We start from the raw sequence: 16,278 nt of genomic DNA, 5'->3' as shown, positions 1-16,278 counted from the left end.
ATTTTGGCTTCAATGCCAAATTCTTTCTTACTAACAAAGTGTATACGTTTTTAATGCATTTTTTGCTGTTCTCTAAATTTGTCTTGGTTGGTAATGATCATTTGGACTGCTCGTCAGATAGTTGGTCAATTTGATTTTTATCTCGGAACTTATTTATCTCATTTATCTCTGGCTTATTTACGAACATTGGACATTAACAGTAGCTTTTTTGTAATTAATGGTAATAAAGAACTGCTTTTAATATTCAAGGTCAAGTGGTCAGTTTGAGAATTTTTCAACCAAATAATTCCCTCCTTGTTATCTAAACTACAGACCTCACAGCCTACCTACCAACCCCCCCCCCCTACCTTTTTCCCACCTCTCCACTGCCTGCATATCTACCCCTACCTACCTGCTCCCCGGCTACCTACCTACATCTGCCGACACTACCACTTGCCTTATCACCGCATCTCCGACCTAAAATTTTTCTTGAGGATTTTCCTAAACTGGATTGCATTCGACATTGGTTAAAGCTCATAGTAGTCTTTTGAAAGCTGGAAATGGTTTCACGACTTCTTTGAAGTCTATCTTATACAGACTTGATTTCTGATAATTTTGATCATAAGAAAAAATTGTTTTTGAGGGCTTGAAGATAAGACAGATTTTGTCGTCAACAAAATAGTTTCGAAGGTTTTAATAGAAACTAAAATGCAAGTTATTTCAAACTTTTGCCTTTTTTGTTTTTTAGGGGCCAGTGAATTTTTTTTGGGGGGGGGGGGCGGGCGGCTTAGAGATGAGTTCAGGAATATTGTATTGCAATCTGGAATTAATTTTAAATATATTGGTAGCTTGAAATATGGCAAAATGTGACTTAAGATTGTCTTTTTTCCATTTTATGGTAAAATTTTTGTCCTATGCAATTATTCGAACTTTGGGTGCCAATAATCTCTTTTCTAAGTGGATAGTTGTTTGTGTTAGTGGTCAGATTTTAGTAGCATTATCTTGTTTCTGAGAGTTTTGGCCTCAAGAACTTCGGCATTTTTTTTTGCTAATTTATACATTTTTCCAGTTTTGTCATTTTCGCCTCTGTTTGTTATTTGAGCAAAGAGATTTCTGCGAGCCTGTAATTTAGTAATCTTTTACATTTTAAGAAAAAAAAATTGGTTATTATTGACATATGTCTTAATAATTCAGAGAAATCTACACTTTTCATTTTTTTTCAAATACTTGGATTGTTTAGTCATCTTCGGACTTCATAAACTCAAGTCGTCAACAAAAGTTTTTGAGCTCTTTGCGTCCTTCGTGTGTAAATAAAAGAATTGAAACTTTAGTCACATTGACATCAAAAAGCTATGGCGTTCTGTTTTTCGCTAGTTTCTAATTTTTTGCCGGCTTCTGCATATTTGTGCATGCCTATTTATCAAGCAAATTTTGGCTTCAATGCCAAATTCTTTCTTACTAACAAAGTGTATGCGTTTTTAATGCATTTTTTGCTTTTCTCTAAATTTGTCTTGGTTGGTAATGATCATTTGGACTGCTCGTCAGATAGTTGGTCAATTTGATTTTTATCTCGGAACTTATTTATCTCATTTATCTCTGGCTTATTTACGAACATTGGACATTAACAGTAGCTTTTTTGTAATTAATGGTAATAAAGAACTGCTTGTAATATTCAAGGTCAAGTGGTCAGTTTGAGAATTTTTCAACCAAATAATTCTCTCCTTGTTATCTAAACTACAGACCTCACAGCCTACCTACCAATCCCCCCCCTACCTTTTTCCCACCTCTCCACTGCCTGCATATCTACCCCTACCTACCTGCTCCCCGGCTACCTACCTACATCTGCCGACACTACCACTTGCCTTATCACCGCACACACTGCATCTCCGACCTAAAATTTTTCTTGAGGATTTTCCTAAACTGGATTGCATTCGACATTGGTTAGAGCTCATAGTAGTCTTTTGAAAGCTGGAAATGGTTTCACGACTTCTTTGAAGTCTATCTTATACAGACTTGATTTCTGATAATTTTGATCTTAAGAAAAAATTGTTTTTGAGGGCTTGAAGATAAGACAGATTTTGTCGTCAACAAAATAGTTTTGAAGGTTTTAATATAAGTAGTTTCAGCTAGTTTCTAAAATGCAAGTTATTTCAAACTTTTGCCTTTTTTGTTTTTTAGGGGCCAGTGAATTTTTTCGGGGGGGCGGGCGGCTTAGAGATGAGTTGAGGAATATTGTATTGCAATCTGGAATTAATTTTAAAGATATTGGTAGCTTGAAATATGGCAAAATGTGACTTAAGATTGTCTTTTTTCCATTTTATGGTAAAATTTTTGTCCTATGCAATTATTCGAACTTTGGGTGCCAATAAACTCTTTTCTAAGTGGATAGTTGTTTGTGTTAGTGGTCAGATTTTAGTAGCATTATCTTGTTTCTGAGAATTTTGGCCTCAAGAACTTCGGCATTTTTTTTTGCTAATTTATACATTTTTCCAGTTTTGTCATTTTCGCCTCTGTTTGTTATTTGAGCAAAGAGATTCTGCCAGCCTGTAATTTAGTAATCTTTTACATTTTAAGAAAAAAAAAATTGGTTATTATTGACATATGTCTTAATAATTCAGAGAAATCTACACTTTTCATTTTTTTTTCAAATACTTGGATTGTTTAGTCATCTTCGAACTTCATAAACTCAAGTCGTCAACAAAAGTTTTTGAGCTCTTTGCGTCCTTCGTGTGTAAATAAATGAATTGAAACTTTGGTCACATTGACATCAAAAAGCTCTAGAGTTCTGTTTTTTGCTAGTTTCTAATTTTTTTGCCGGCTTCTGCATATTTGTGCATGCCTATTTATCAAGCAAATTTTGGCTTCAATGCCAAATTCTTTCTCGCCTTCCGACATCTTTGATTTGAAACCATGTTATTCAAAACGCTTACTATGAAAGTGTATACGTTTTGAATGCAATTTTTGCTTTTCTCTATATTTGTCTTGGTTGGTAATGATCATTTGGACTGCTCGTCAGATAGTTGGTCAATTTGATTTTTATCTTGGAACTTGTCGTTTTTTAGCTGAAGGAACTGTGTTCATGATTTGGATTTTGACTTCTTTTCATTAGGTCATTTATCTACGAACATTATTTACGAACATTGGACATTAACAGTAGCTTTTTTGTAATTAATAGTAATTAAGAACTGCTTGTAATATTCAAGGTCAAGTGGTCAGTTTGAGAATTTTTCAACCAAATAAGTCCCTCCTTGTTATCTAAACTACAGACCCCGCAGCCTACCTACCAACCCCCCCCCTACCTATTTCCGACCTCTCCACTGCCTACCTATCTACCCCTACCTACCTACTACCCGGCTACCTACCTACATCTGCCTACACCACCTCTTGCCTTATCACTTGAGGATTTTCCTAATCTGGATTGCATTCGACATTGGTTAAAGCTCTTAGTAGTCTTTTGAAAGCTAGAAATGGTTTCACGACTTCTTTGAAGTCTATCTAATACAGACTTGATTACTGATTGTTTTGATCTTAAGAGGATAAAATTGTTTTTGAGGGCTTAAAGATAAGACAGATTTTGTCGTCAACAAAATAGTTTTGAAGGTTTTAATATAAGGAGTTTCAGCTAGTTTCTAAAATGTAAGTTTTTTTTCAATTTTTGGTCTTTTGTTTTTTAGGGGCCAGTGAATTTTTTGGGGGGGGGGCTTAGAGATGAGTTGAGGAATATTGTATAGCGATCTGGAATTAATTTTAAAGATATTGGTAGCTTGAAATATGGCAAAATGTGACTAAAGGTTGCCTTTTTTCCAATTTGTTAATTTTGTCCTATGCAATTATTCGAACTTTGGGTGCCAATAATCTCTTTTCTAAGTGGATAGGTGTTTGTGTTAGTGGTCAGATTTTAGTAGCAATATCTTTTCGAGAATTTTGGCCTCAAGAACTTCGGCATTTCAATTTTTTTTGCTAATTTTTACATTTTTCCAGTTTTGTCATTTTCGCCTCTGTTTGTATGTTATTTGAGCAAAGAGATTTCCGCCAGCCTGTAATTTAGTAATCTTTTACATTTTAAGAAAAAAAAAATTGGTTATTATTGACATATGTCTTAATAATTCAGAGAAATCTACACTTTTCATTTTTTTTTCAAATACTTGGATTGTTTAGTCATCTTCGAACTTCATAAACTCAAGTCGTCAACAAAAGTTTTTGAGCTCTTTGCGTCCTTCGTGTGTAGATAAATGAATTGAAACTTTGGTCACATTGACATCAAAAAGCTCTAGAGTTCTGTTTTTTACTAGTTTCTAATTTTTTTGCCGGCTTCTGCATATTTGTGCATGCCTATTTATCAAGCAAATTTTGGCTTCAATGCCAAATTCTTTCTCGCCTTCCGACATCTTTGATTTAAAACCATGTTATTCAAAACGCTTACTATGAAAGTGTATACGTTTTGAATGCAATTTTTGCTTTTCTCTATATTTGTCTTGGTTGGTAATGATCATTTGGACTGCTCGTCAGATAGTTGGTCAATTTGATTTTTATCTTGGAACTTGTAGTTTTCTAGCTGAAGGAACTGTGTTCATGATTTGGATTTTGACTTCTTTCCATTAGGCCATTTATCTACGAACATTATTTACGAACATTGGACATTAACAGTAGCTTTTTTGTAATTAATAGTAATTAAGAACTGCTTGTAATATTCAAGGTCAAGTGGTCAGTTTGAGAATTTTTCAACCAAATAAGTCCCTCCTTGTTATCTAAACTACAGACCCCGCAGCCTACCTACCAACCCCCCCCCCCCCCTACCTATTTCCGACCTCTCCACTGCCTACCTATCTACCCCTACCTACCTACTACCCGGCTACCTACCTACATCTGCCTACACCACCACTTGCCTTATCACTTGAGGATTTTCCTAATCTGGATTGCATTCGACATTGGTTAAAGCTCTTAGTAGTCTGTTGAAAGCTAGAAATGGTTTCACGACTTCTTTGAAGTCTATCTAATACAGACTTGATTACTGATAATTTTGATCTTAAGAGGAAAAAATTGATTTTGAGGGCTTAAAGATAAGACAGATTTTGTCGTCAACAAAATAGTTTTGAAGGTTTTAATATAAAGAGTTTCAGCTAGTTTCTAAAATGTAAGTTTTTTTTTCAAATTTTGGCGTTTTGTTTTTTAGGGGCCAGTGAATTTTGGGGGGGGGGGCTTAGAGATGAGTTAAGGAATATTGTATAGCGATCTGGAATTAATTTTGAAGATATTGGTAGCTTGAAATGTGGCAAAATGTGACTAAAGGTTGCCTTTTTTCCAATTTGTTAATTTTGTCCTATGCAATTATTCGAACTTTGGGTGCCAATAAACTCTTTTCTAAGTGGATAGGTGTTTGTGTTAGTGGTCAGATTTTAGTAGCAATATCTTTTCGAGAATTTTGGCCTCAAGAACTTCGGCATTTCAATTTTTGTTGCTAATTTTTACATTTTTCCAGTTTTGTCATTTTCGCCTCTGTTTGTATGTTATTTGAGCAAAGAGATTTCCGCCAGCCTGTAATTTAGTAATCTTGTACATTTTAAGAAAGAAAAATTGGTTTTTATTGACATATGTCTTAATAATTCAGAGAAATCTACACTTTTCATTTTTTTCAAATGTTTGGATTGTTTAGTCATCTTCAAACTTTATAAACTCAAGTCTTCAACAAAGGTTTTTGAGCTCTTTGCGTCCTTCGTTTGTAAATAAAAGGATTGAAACTTTGGTTACATTGACATCAAAAAGCTCTAGAGTTCTGTTTTTTGCTAGTTTCTAATTTTTTTGCCGGCTTCTGCATATTTGTGCATGCCTATTTATCAAGCAAATTTTGGCTTCAATGCCAAATTCTTTCTCGCCTTCCGACATCTTTGATTTAAAACCATGTTATTCAAAACGCTTACTATGAAAGTGTATACGTTTTGAATGCAATTTTTGCTTTTCTCTATATTTGTCTTGGTTGGTAATGATCATTTGGACTGCTCGTCAGATAGTTGGTCAATTTGATTTTTATCTTGGAACTTGTCGTTTTTTAGCTGAAGGAACTGTGTTCATGATTTGGATTTTGACTTCTTTCCATTAGGTCATTTATCTACGAACATTATTTACGAACATTGGACATTAACAGTAGCTTTTTTGTAATTAATAGTAATTAAGAACTGCTTGTAATATTCAAGGTCAAGTGGTCAGTTTGAGAATTTTTCAACCAAATAAGTCCCTCCTTGTTATCTAAACTACAGACCCCGCAGCCTACCTACCAACCCCCCCCCCCCCCCTACCTATTTCCGACCTCTCCACTGCCTACCTATCTACCCCTACCTACCTACTACCCGGCTACCTACCTACATCTGCCTACACCACCACTTGCCTTATCACTTGAGGATTTTCCTAATCTGGATTGCATTCGACATTGGTTAAAGCTCTTAGTAGTCTTTTGAAAGCTAGAAATGGTTTCACGACTTCTTTGAAGTCTATCTAATACAGACTTGATTACTGATAGTTTTGATCTTAAGAGGATAAAATTGTTTTTGAGGGCTTAAAGATAAGACAGATTTTGTCGTCAACAAAATAGTTTTGAAGGTTTTAATATAAGGAGTTTCAGCTAGTTTCTAAAATGTAAGTTTTTTTCAAATTTTGGTCTACCAACCCCCCCCCCCTACTTATTTCCGACCTCTCCACTGCCTACCTATCTACCCCTACCTACCTACTACCCGGCTACCTACCTACATCTGCCTACACCACCACTTGCCTTATCACTTGAGGATTTTCCTAATCTGGATTGCTTTCGACATTGGTTAAAGCTCTTAGTAGTCTTTTGAAAGCTAGAAATGGTTTCACGACTTCTTTGAAGTCTATCTAATACAGACTTGATTACTGATAGTTTTGATCTTAAGAGGATAAAATTGTTTTTGAGGGCTTAAAGATAAGACAGATTTTGTCGTCAACAAAATAGTTTTGAAGGTTTTAATATAAGGAGTTTCAGCTAGTTTCTAAAATGTAAGTTTTTTTCAAATTTTGGTCTACCAACCCCCCCCCCCTACCTATTTCCGACCTCTCCACTGCCTACCTATCTACCCCTACCTACCTACTACCCGGCTACCTACCTACATCTGCCTACACCACCACTTGCCTTATCACTTGAGGATTTTCCTAATCTGGATTGCATTCGACATTGGTTAAAGCTCTTAGTAGTCTTTTGAAAGCTAGAAATGGTTTCACGACTTCTTTGAAGTCTATCTAATACAGACTTGATTACTGATAGTTTTGATCTTAAGAGGATAAAATTGTTTTTGAGGGCTTAAAGATAAGACAGATTTTGTCGTCAACAAAATAGTTTTGAAGGTTTTAATATAAGGAGTTTCATCTAGTTTCTAAAATGTAAGTTTTTTTCAAGTTTTGGTCTTTTGTTTTTTAGGGGCCAGTGAATTTTTTTGGGGGGGGGCTTAGAGATGAGTTGAGGAATATTGTATAGCGATCTGGAATTAATTTTAAAGATATTGGTAGCTTGAAATATGGCAAAATGTGACTAAAGGTTGCCTTTTTTCCAATTTGTTAATTTTGTCCTATGCAATTATTCGAACTTTGGGTGCCAATAATCTCTTTTCTAAGTGGATAGGTGTTTGTGTTACTGGTCAGATTTTAGTAGCAATATCTTTTTGAGAATTTTGGCCTTAAGAACTTCGGCATTTCAATTTTTTTTGCTAATTTATACATTTTTCCAGTTTTGTCATTTTCGCCTCTGTTTGTATGTTATTTGAGCAAAGAGATTTCTGCCAGCCTGTAATTTAGTAATCTTGTACATTTTAAGAAAGAAAAATTGGTTTTTATTGACATATGTCTTAATAATTCAGAGAAATCTACACTTTTCATTTTTTTCAAATACTTGGATTGTTTAGTCATCTTGAAACTTTATAAACTCAAGTCGTCAACAAAGGTTTTTGAGCTCTTTGCGTCCTTCGTGTGTAAATAAAAGGATTGAAACTTCGGTTACATTGACATCAAAAAGCTGTAGAGAGTTTTTTGCAAGTTTGTAGTTTTTTACTCGCTTGCTTCTGCATTTTTGTGCATGCTTTTGAGTACTCACTGATCTTGGTTTCGACGTGTAGCATTCCACTCATCAAAAACTCATGATAAGAAAGCACTATCAATTTTTTTGTTACCACATATTTGGTTTTCAGTTTCTGCGATTTTCTGCTACTGACTATGACGTGATCTTCGAATATTAGTTCTATCGTTAATTCCTTGCAGAGATTGCGAGTGAATTGATTATATAACGTTCGTTGAGGCGGACAGCTAGTAAAAGTCAAATTGCAGAACAGCTCAAATTCTTTTGCAATGTCTTTGTGCTGTTTTTACAATAACTGTCGGATTAAAAATTTGAAGCTGTTAGATGATAAATCCTATATTGTTTCCTATTCGAAATTTAGTTTTTAATGGTAATGTTTTTTTTTTTCGTTTCGGAAGAAAAGTTAGCCGCGATTTCTGTTTTTGTGGCTAACTTTGTTGTTAGGTACTACTTTAGGAATGGTTTTCTGTTTATGCTTTTGAGCAAAAATTTAATTAGGTTAGCAGACAAAATCTTAGTCAATTACGCGCAACCTATAAGTTGCAATCAAATCAAATAATTGTTTAATTGTATTCTTTTTCTTGATATCAGCTTTTGAGTTCAGGTCCTCATTGACGCAGATCCACAGAGAATTGAAAAAAAATATTATCCACTCAATCGAATTTCTTTATTGGTCACCCCCTTGTTGTGCGAGAACTTAACTTGATATGGTGCTGAAAATGTCCCTGCTCGTTGGGCAACTTTAAGTCAAGTAACAACTCTCCTGCTCAAATTGTTCATCCTCTGAGATCTCAATTGTTACTGAATTTGTCCCTCCAATACGCCGATTTGTTTCATCGATCTTACCGGAATTTTCTGTGTTGAAAAATTTGGTTAACTTTTCTTTTGTTTAGTTTATAGCTTCGAAATTAATGTATTGTTCGATTTGGTTTGCTTCCGCCCCTTTGTTCATAAAATATCTCAGATATCTCGAAACTGCCACGTGTAGTTTATCCTGAGCTTGATTAAAGAAATTTTGGAACTTTGAGGGGATTTTGATCTGGCCAACAGTTTGACGTAACGGATCAATATCGGTTGTGTAGTTCAAATCATTAGGTTTTACCCGCTTTCTCTTTCTAGATCTGCAAAATATTCCAACTTGCTGTGCTGCAGTGTAAAGTGAGTCTTCGTATCTGATTAAATTTAAATCTAATCATTGATCCAAAGTAGTTAATAGCTTTCTTACAACAGTAGCATGTGTGAAAACACATTAAAATCATCAACGTTTGAAACTTGGAAAAGGATTAGTAACACTTACATATTTTTTTCAGGCCGGATGCGATGGAAAATAACAAGACTGTTCCTCCTCACTCAGGAGGAGTGACGGGTGGAACAGCAGAAAGTGACTCGGAAAGCACGGGTAGTCATGACTCCACATTGGACCATGTCCAAGGCGATGAAGGATTTGAGATTGTATCTATTTCTCCCCACAGCAATGGCGAAATAGTGAACCCTGAAACGGAAAATGTGCCAGGATGTTCTCAAGAGGTAAAGAGCAACACTGCGTCTAATTCGCGGGATATCGGTGCTATCGAAAACTCGGACAGTCCTGTTATGATTAGAACTGAGTTTGATTTGAAGTTGAATTTGAAAAGTGCGCAAAATTCACCCGAATGTGAACAACTTACCGGAGATAAAGCTGAAACGGAAACGGGCTTGAACACAAAGTTTGATCAGGCGTTAAGCCTTGCTCATGATAAAGCAGTTGACGAATGTGAAAATTCAGCACGTGAATCGACAAAAAATCTCCAAGATAACACAGAAGTGCTTCCAGAAATAACTCAAAAAGACGAGGAAATGGAAAAAAGTGGTAAACGAAAACTGTTGGATCAGCAGAACAATAGTCAAGAACAAAACAGCTGTGACAATTCAGGCGAGGATTTGTCAACACCACAGAAACAATTGAAAACTGCTCCAGAGCCTCCGACAGAAACAGGTAATGGTGATTCGAATTGTGAAAACATCACCTCAGTGACATCAGAAACTGGCAAAAATTTGCCGACGAAGTTGCCTGACGAGTTGAATGCTTCTAACCGAAGACGTTCGTTTTGTCAACTAGATCAAAGCAATCCGTCCGAAAGCTCGTCACCACGACGAAAACAATCTCATCAAGAAAATGGTGAGGAATCTCAGCCAATCAATCAAGATCAAACTTCGAACGAGGAGTCAACCGAAAGAATGGAGCCTGTTAGCGCTAGAAACGATGTGTCTGTTCAATATGTCAAAAAGGGTGCTGGTGAAGATGATGACGATAATGACGAAAGTGACGAAGAAGAATTAGAAGGAATGAAATTGACGAAAGTTTTAGACTGTAAAACGGCGAAAAAGAAAAGTTTCAAGTTTAAATTTACTGTTGGTTGTGATATTTTCCATTTGGGTTTGAACGAAAACAAGCTGTACTGTGGGGTACTCATTTCCAGTGAAGTTAAATATAGTCAATCCTTTTTCTACGCAGGGAAAAAGACCGATGTTCAGACAAAAACAGGAATAATGGAAGTTGAGGCTCTCGTTCCCGAAAGTGATCTGAAGAACTTTGAGAGTTTTAGTTACCAGTATGCTGTGGCGGAATCGAGTGCCAAGAATGTTGCTCAAGATGAACCAGATCTGTTTCGTGTTTCTTCATCAGGAGTTCAAACGATAACGGATCGCAGCAAAAAAGAAATTGACGACACTGAAGTGATGCAAAAGTTTTTGATTACGCCTGAGCCCGACGCTTCTGACGATGATGATGATGATGATGAAAGCGAGGAAGAAGAAGATCTGGGAGCCAAATTGATGAATGTTTTAGATTACAAGTTGACAAAAAAGAAGGGAAGCAAAGTGTTCAAGTTCACTGCTGGAGTTGATATATTCAAACTGGGCTTGGATGAAAGTCAGCTCTACTGTGGAGTGGTCGTGTCCAATGGAGCTGGAAAAAAGTCTTTTTACGCTGGAAGAAAAACAGACGTCCAAACGAAAACTGGAATTGTGGAAATCGAGGCGCTGGTTCCGGAGGTTGATCTTAAAGGTTCAGACAGTATAAGTTACCAGTATGCAGTTGCACAGTCTTGTTCGAAAAATGTTACTGAGGGTCTCAATTTGATTCGCTTTTCTTATATTGGGGTGCAAACTCTAAGTGATCGAAATAAGAAAGTTATCGATGATACGACCTCGAAGCAAACGTTTTGCAATTTGTCTGACGTCGACTTTGAACCGGCTCGGGCGAAGAAAGTTAGTGAGCAGGACTCTTCCCTGAATGAAGATACACAACAGAGCACAACTAGAACAGGCTTGGAGGTACAGAGTTGCAAAACTTTTAGATTCCTTTTGTCTAATGAAATCTCTCAATTAGGGATTCCGGAAAGCAAGCTTACCTGTGGAGTAGTCATCTTCCTTGATAATCCACAATCTACAAGCTTTTATCCTGGATTTATGGTCGATTCTAAAGTAGGCAACGAAGCAAATGTACATCTATTTGAGTTTGAAGTTACCGTTCCAGAGAATGAGTTCAGAGGAGAAAATTTTCAGTATTTATGTGCCGTGTCGAACGGACCCGAGAAAACCATTGAGCAAAGCAATGAAAGGAAAATAATTGGATCGCAAATCGGGGCTTTATCGTTGCCTGTGCAGGGCACTTTAGTAATTGATGATAGGAAAGAAGTTCAATTTTTCAAAGTGCGGGATTCTACTGAACAAGTACAGTTGCACAATTTTCAAGAAAAAGCTGTTCAACTTTCGATAAAAGAAGATGCTCTTCCTTTGCACGATGATCAAAAGGCACAATCCTTAAGCAGAGGCGAGACAGCTGTTGGCAACGAGGAGCTTTTGACTGATGACGAGGACAGTGAAGAGAAAAAGAAAAAGGTCTCCAAAATGTTAATGAAAATCCGAGAACCTGCGGATTTATCCCGTGCAGAAAAACAGAGATCACTGGAAATAAGGTTTTGCGTCGGAACAGGAATATTTGACCTGGGATTAGATAACGACAATCTTTTTTGTGGAGCTGTGGTTGAATTAAGTGGTGAATCTGCAAACTTCTATCCAGGATTAGTTGACACAATCGATCTTCCTCGAAGTACCGCTAGAATGGTATCGTATGTGCCTCTCGATGATGTCTCCAGTTACAAATCGTTTCAATGGTCATGTGCTATCTCGCAAAGTCCAGAGCGATCCGTGCTTCAGAACAACAGTGAGTTCATCAAATTTTCCCCTCTCATGCCGAGAAGGGAAATGGCCGACAGTGGAAAGCAGTTCGACGATACTAATAGAATTCATTTTTCAGCTGAAAATAAACCAGAGCCAGCTCCAAGAAGAATGAAAAATACTGAGAACGCGTCCATGGACAATTTGAGAAAAGATGTCAGTGAACAAAATAAACTGACTGCTGCTGAAAATGAACAAGCTTTAGTCGCAGAGCTAAAGCGGAAAGCAAGTGAACAAACCAGTTCGTCTTCTCGAGGTCAAAGCGTCCAAGAACATCCATTGTCTGTCACTGAGCAATCTTCTTTGGAGCAGCGTTTCGCCGTTGTCTCTGACAATTCAAGACCACACGCCAAAAAAGAGCCGTATTGGCACTTCAAGTTTAAAGTAGGTCTGGACATTTTTGACCTGGGACTGAATTCAGAAAAACTTTTCTGTGGAGTTGTCATTCTTCCAGAAAGAAAAACGGAGAAGAGTGGAACTTTTTTTCCGGGAATCAAAGTGAAAATAGACGAAGAAATGAGTAAACTAGAACTTGAAGTTGTAATTCCCAAAGACGAAATTCACTTCAACAAAACTTTCAAATACGCGTATGCTGTTAGTGAAACTCATTTTAAAGTTGTGATATCAAATAATCCTGAAGCAATTGTACTGTCCTACGCATCAGAAACTCTTGCAGCTAACAGACCGAGAGAAGTTGATGACAGATCCGAATCTTTGACTTTTAAACGGAGCGTGATCACTCTAAAAGAAAGAGCCAAGCAGCAGCCACCAAAAGACAACCGGAAGAAACAAAGTGAGAAGCAAAATGAGGAACAAAACATTGCCAGTGGTTATGAAATGGTGCCCGAAGATGACAAGGAAGACTTCGAGGAGCCGAAAGTAGGTTTGATTGAATCGGGATTAACACTCAAAGATGTTCTTGGTAACGCTCAGAAAGACCATTTACATGAGCACAGCGTGGACAAGAAGTTTGTTGAGTTGAATGTTGTAGTCGGTCCGGATATTATGATGCTAGGAAAGCGGAAGTTACTATTCGGAGTGCGGACCTCAATTGATAGCTTCAGAAAGTTAACTCCTGCCTACATTGTTGCTGAATTTGACGGTTACTTTTGGTTGCGGATGCAGGTTGACATGCAATCTAAATACAGTATTGATTACAAGTATGTTGTCACTCCTAATAAAAATCGAGATTTCTCATATTGGGAGATCATGTACAAGGCAGGAGAAGTCAACCGGAAAGTGTCAAAATCTATTCAATCTAATCTTAAACTTGTGAAATATGATGGCCTGGTTTCATTCATTGTGATTGAAGATGGAAATAAGCCAAATATGATTATGAAAATGTGGAACAAATTTAGAGATGGATTGACAGAAGGGAATGACAAACGGAATGCTTTTTATTCACAGCAGAATTCTGCAGGATTGGATTTGTACTTATGCATTTTGTTTCAACTGCTAGTGAAGAAAGAACTTGACCTTGATGGATTTGCTTTTCAAGGACGCCAAATTACCGAATCTTTGTCTCAGGTAAAAATCGGTGAGATAGATGTTAAATACAGTCAACCATTAAAACTGATGTCGGACGAAGATGCGGTAAATAAGATGTTTGATATATTTCTTAAAATTCACGATGCCACCAAAATGAACTGTGGTGAAGAGCTAGAATCTTTCGAATGTCGAATGGCTATCGTTTCCATATTTGTGCTTATTGATAAGATCGGACTACAATATTTCAGCTTCATTGCAGATGATGTATTTGACAGATTTCTTACAGCGGCCAGATTTCTCTCAGAAGCCGGTAAAAACAGTCTACGCGAAGCTTTATCAGATTCGCCTATTGCAGGCGAAGCTATTGAGAAGACGTGTACTCTTTTACTTGATGTCCGAAAAGTGCAAAAAAGCGTTCATTATCCAGTGTTAATCGAATGGCGTTCACTTCTGAAGTCAACCATGTTCCTCAACTTGCCAATAACGAGCCTAAAATTGACAACGGATGTTATTGCAGCATCTCAAGTTTATTTTACTTCAGTGTTTACCCGACGACAGTTGCTGCTCATCTATTTTTCAAAATCTTGGGAGAATTTGAAAGTAATTGACGATCTCAACCTGACTCCTGACGAAATCATTAGTTGCTTCTATCGTGCAGCTTCTAGTTCCAGTATCTTCACTCGTGAGATTAAATTGCTTAACCTGCTCTTCAGAATAGAACAAATTGTAAATAAAGAGATTGAGCTCACAGCTGAAATATCCACGAATTTGCTCGATACTCTTGCCAAACTACTTTCGTTGGCAGGGAATAACTCAATCATGTCAAACGAAATTGCGTGGTTCAACGATTTTATCGCAATCACTATGAATATCGTGGAAGCTGCTGAAAGGTCTGGTGCAAATTTAAGAAACTCCAAAAGTTTCGATTTCGTAAAATTTATAGACACTTTGGGGCACTATGTTTTCAAAGCGAACTCGGCGTTGTATACATTGTCATCTACGATTATTTATGGATGGGGAAATATTTTGCGACCGCGAAAAGATATGTCGCTGGAGTCGCGAGAACTAATAGAATCAAAGTGCAGGCAGGCGTTGATGGAGTTATTAGCCAAGAAGGTGTCTACCAAAGGACTCCATTCAATCTATCATGGCCTCTCGGAAACTTTTGCTGAAATTAAACAAAAGGCACCAAACTTTGACGAGTCGGGCGTTTCTGCCCTCTTTGACGAAGCTATCATCCAAAGCTTTCATCATTACTTGAACTGGCACACTACGTCAACTTACCAATTTGATCTGGACTCCATCGCTCGGTGGTCGCCTGAATTGGAAACTACCTTCGCGCAAATTGCTTCCAAGCATTTTCCCGATATCAGCGCCCAGATGCACCATCATGATGTGGTGCTTAAAATGATTGCTTGGAAACCGTTCATTGCACTAGTTCTCTTGGCGCTTCGGAGCCCCTCAGCGAAGCGCTATTTTCAAGAGAAGTTTGCCCTTGTTCAAGGCAGTTTTCTCAAAATTTACCATGAAATCGATTCCGGAAACATTTCTTTTGCTTTTTATGGAAAGCTACTCGATCAGAAAACGATGCTGCAAGAGATTTGCGTGAGGATGGTCCCAGTAACGAGTGAAATTTTTGAACTCTCTTTGAACCAGTGTGCTGCTCTTTCATCAGAAATCCAAGCCAATTTTGAAAAGTTTTCAAAACTAAAGGAACTTATTTTGAAGTTCAGGAGCAGCAACATAGAAATTGACATGCATGAGTTAGAAGATTCGATAAATAATTGGCAGCATGCGTTCATGAGTTCATTCGCAAAAGTTGATAGGCGAGGAAAAGTGACAATGACGTGCAAAACTCTCGAGCAAGCAGATGTCGAAGCACTGCAAAAATTCGCCCTATACCTGAAAAGCAGACTTTTCACTGACATTGCCTTCAGAGAAGTGCGGAGACATTGCCAAGACGAATCTGTTGTGTGCACATACGTCGATTTGCTTCATTTATTACTGAAAACTATAGAACAAAAGTACCTCTATAAAGCTGACCAATTAGTACAAGGGCAAATGAACGCCAAGGAAGCCCAAAATCTATTCGAGAGGTATCGCGAAACTGAAAAGGTGGAAGAAATCGATTTAATGTTCCATTTTATCAAATTGGCTGTGAAGGATGGAAAACAAATAAAACAAATCGAGAGCTTTCAACCCTTCAGAAGACAGCAGATCTCGAAGTTGGACAGTTTGTGCAAGAATAAAGACTTTGTCCAGGTGCTGTTTGATCTGAAACAAGTGCTGCAAATGGAGAATGAATTTCTTGAGCTGGAGACTCTGGCAAGATTGGCAAGTTCAACTGTTGCAATTTTTCTTGAATAGGCAACAAATATAAATGCCTGTCCGTTTTCTTCGGGTGGTTTATAAATTTCAAAAAGTGAAACTTCCAAGTTGGTCAAGAGTTTTAAGTTTGATCAATAAAATAGAGACTATATCTACTGATTGCTCATTGTCAAAAAATCAAG

The 16,278-nt window shown here is 37.2% G+C and overlaps 1 protein-coding gene across 1 annotated transcript in view; it reads left to right on the top strand.

Annotated features, from left to right (window-relative positions):
- The window catches only part of LOC142345616 (E3 ubiquitin-protein ligase rnf213-alpha-like), a 71,368-nt gene that overhangs the window by 17,661 nt on the left and 37,429 nt on the right, over positions 1-16,278 (top strand). The window contains exon 2 of the mRNA XM_075397757.1: positions 9,370-16,102. Within this exon, the coding sequence (XP_075253872.1) occupies positions 9,370-16,102 (6,733 nt within the window). The remainder of the gene's footprint in view (positions 1-9,369; positions 16,103-16,278) is intronic.

This window comes from Convolutriloba macropyga, chromosome 9, assembly GCF_964194025.1.
Source record: "Convolutriloba macropyga chromosome 9, txConMacr16.3, whole genome shotgun sequence".
Classification (NCBI taxonomy): domain Eukaryota; kingdom Metazoa; phylum Xenacoelomorpha; order Acoela; family Convolutidae; genus Convolutriloba; species Convolutriloba macropyga.
Note: the sequence above shows the minus strand (reverse complement) of the source record. Positions and strands in the feature narration are given on the sequence as shown.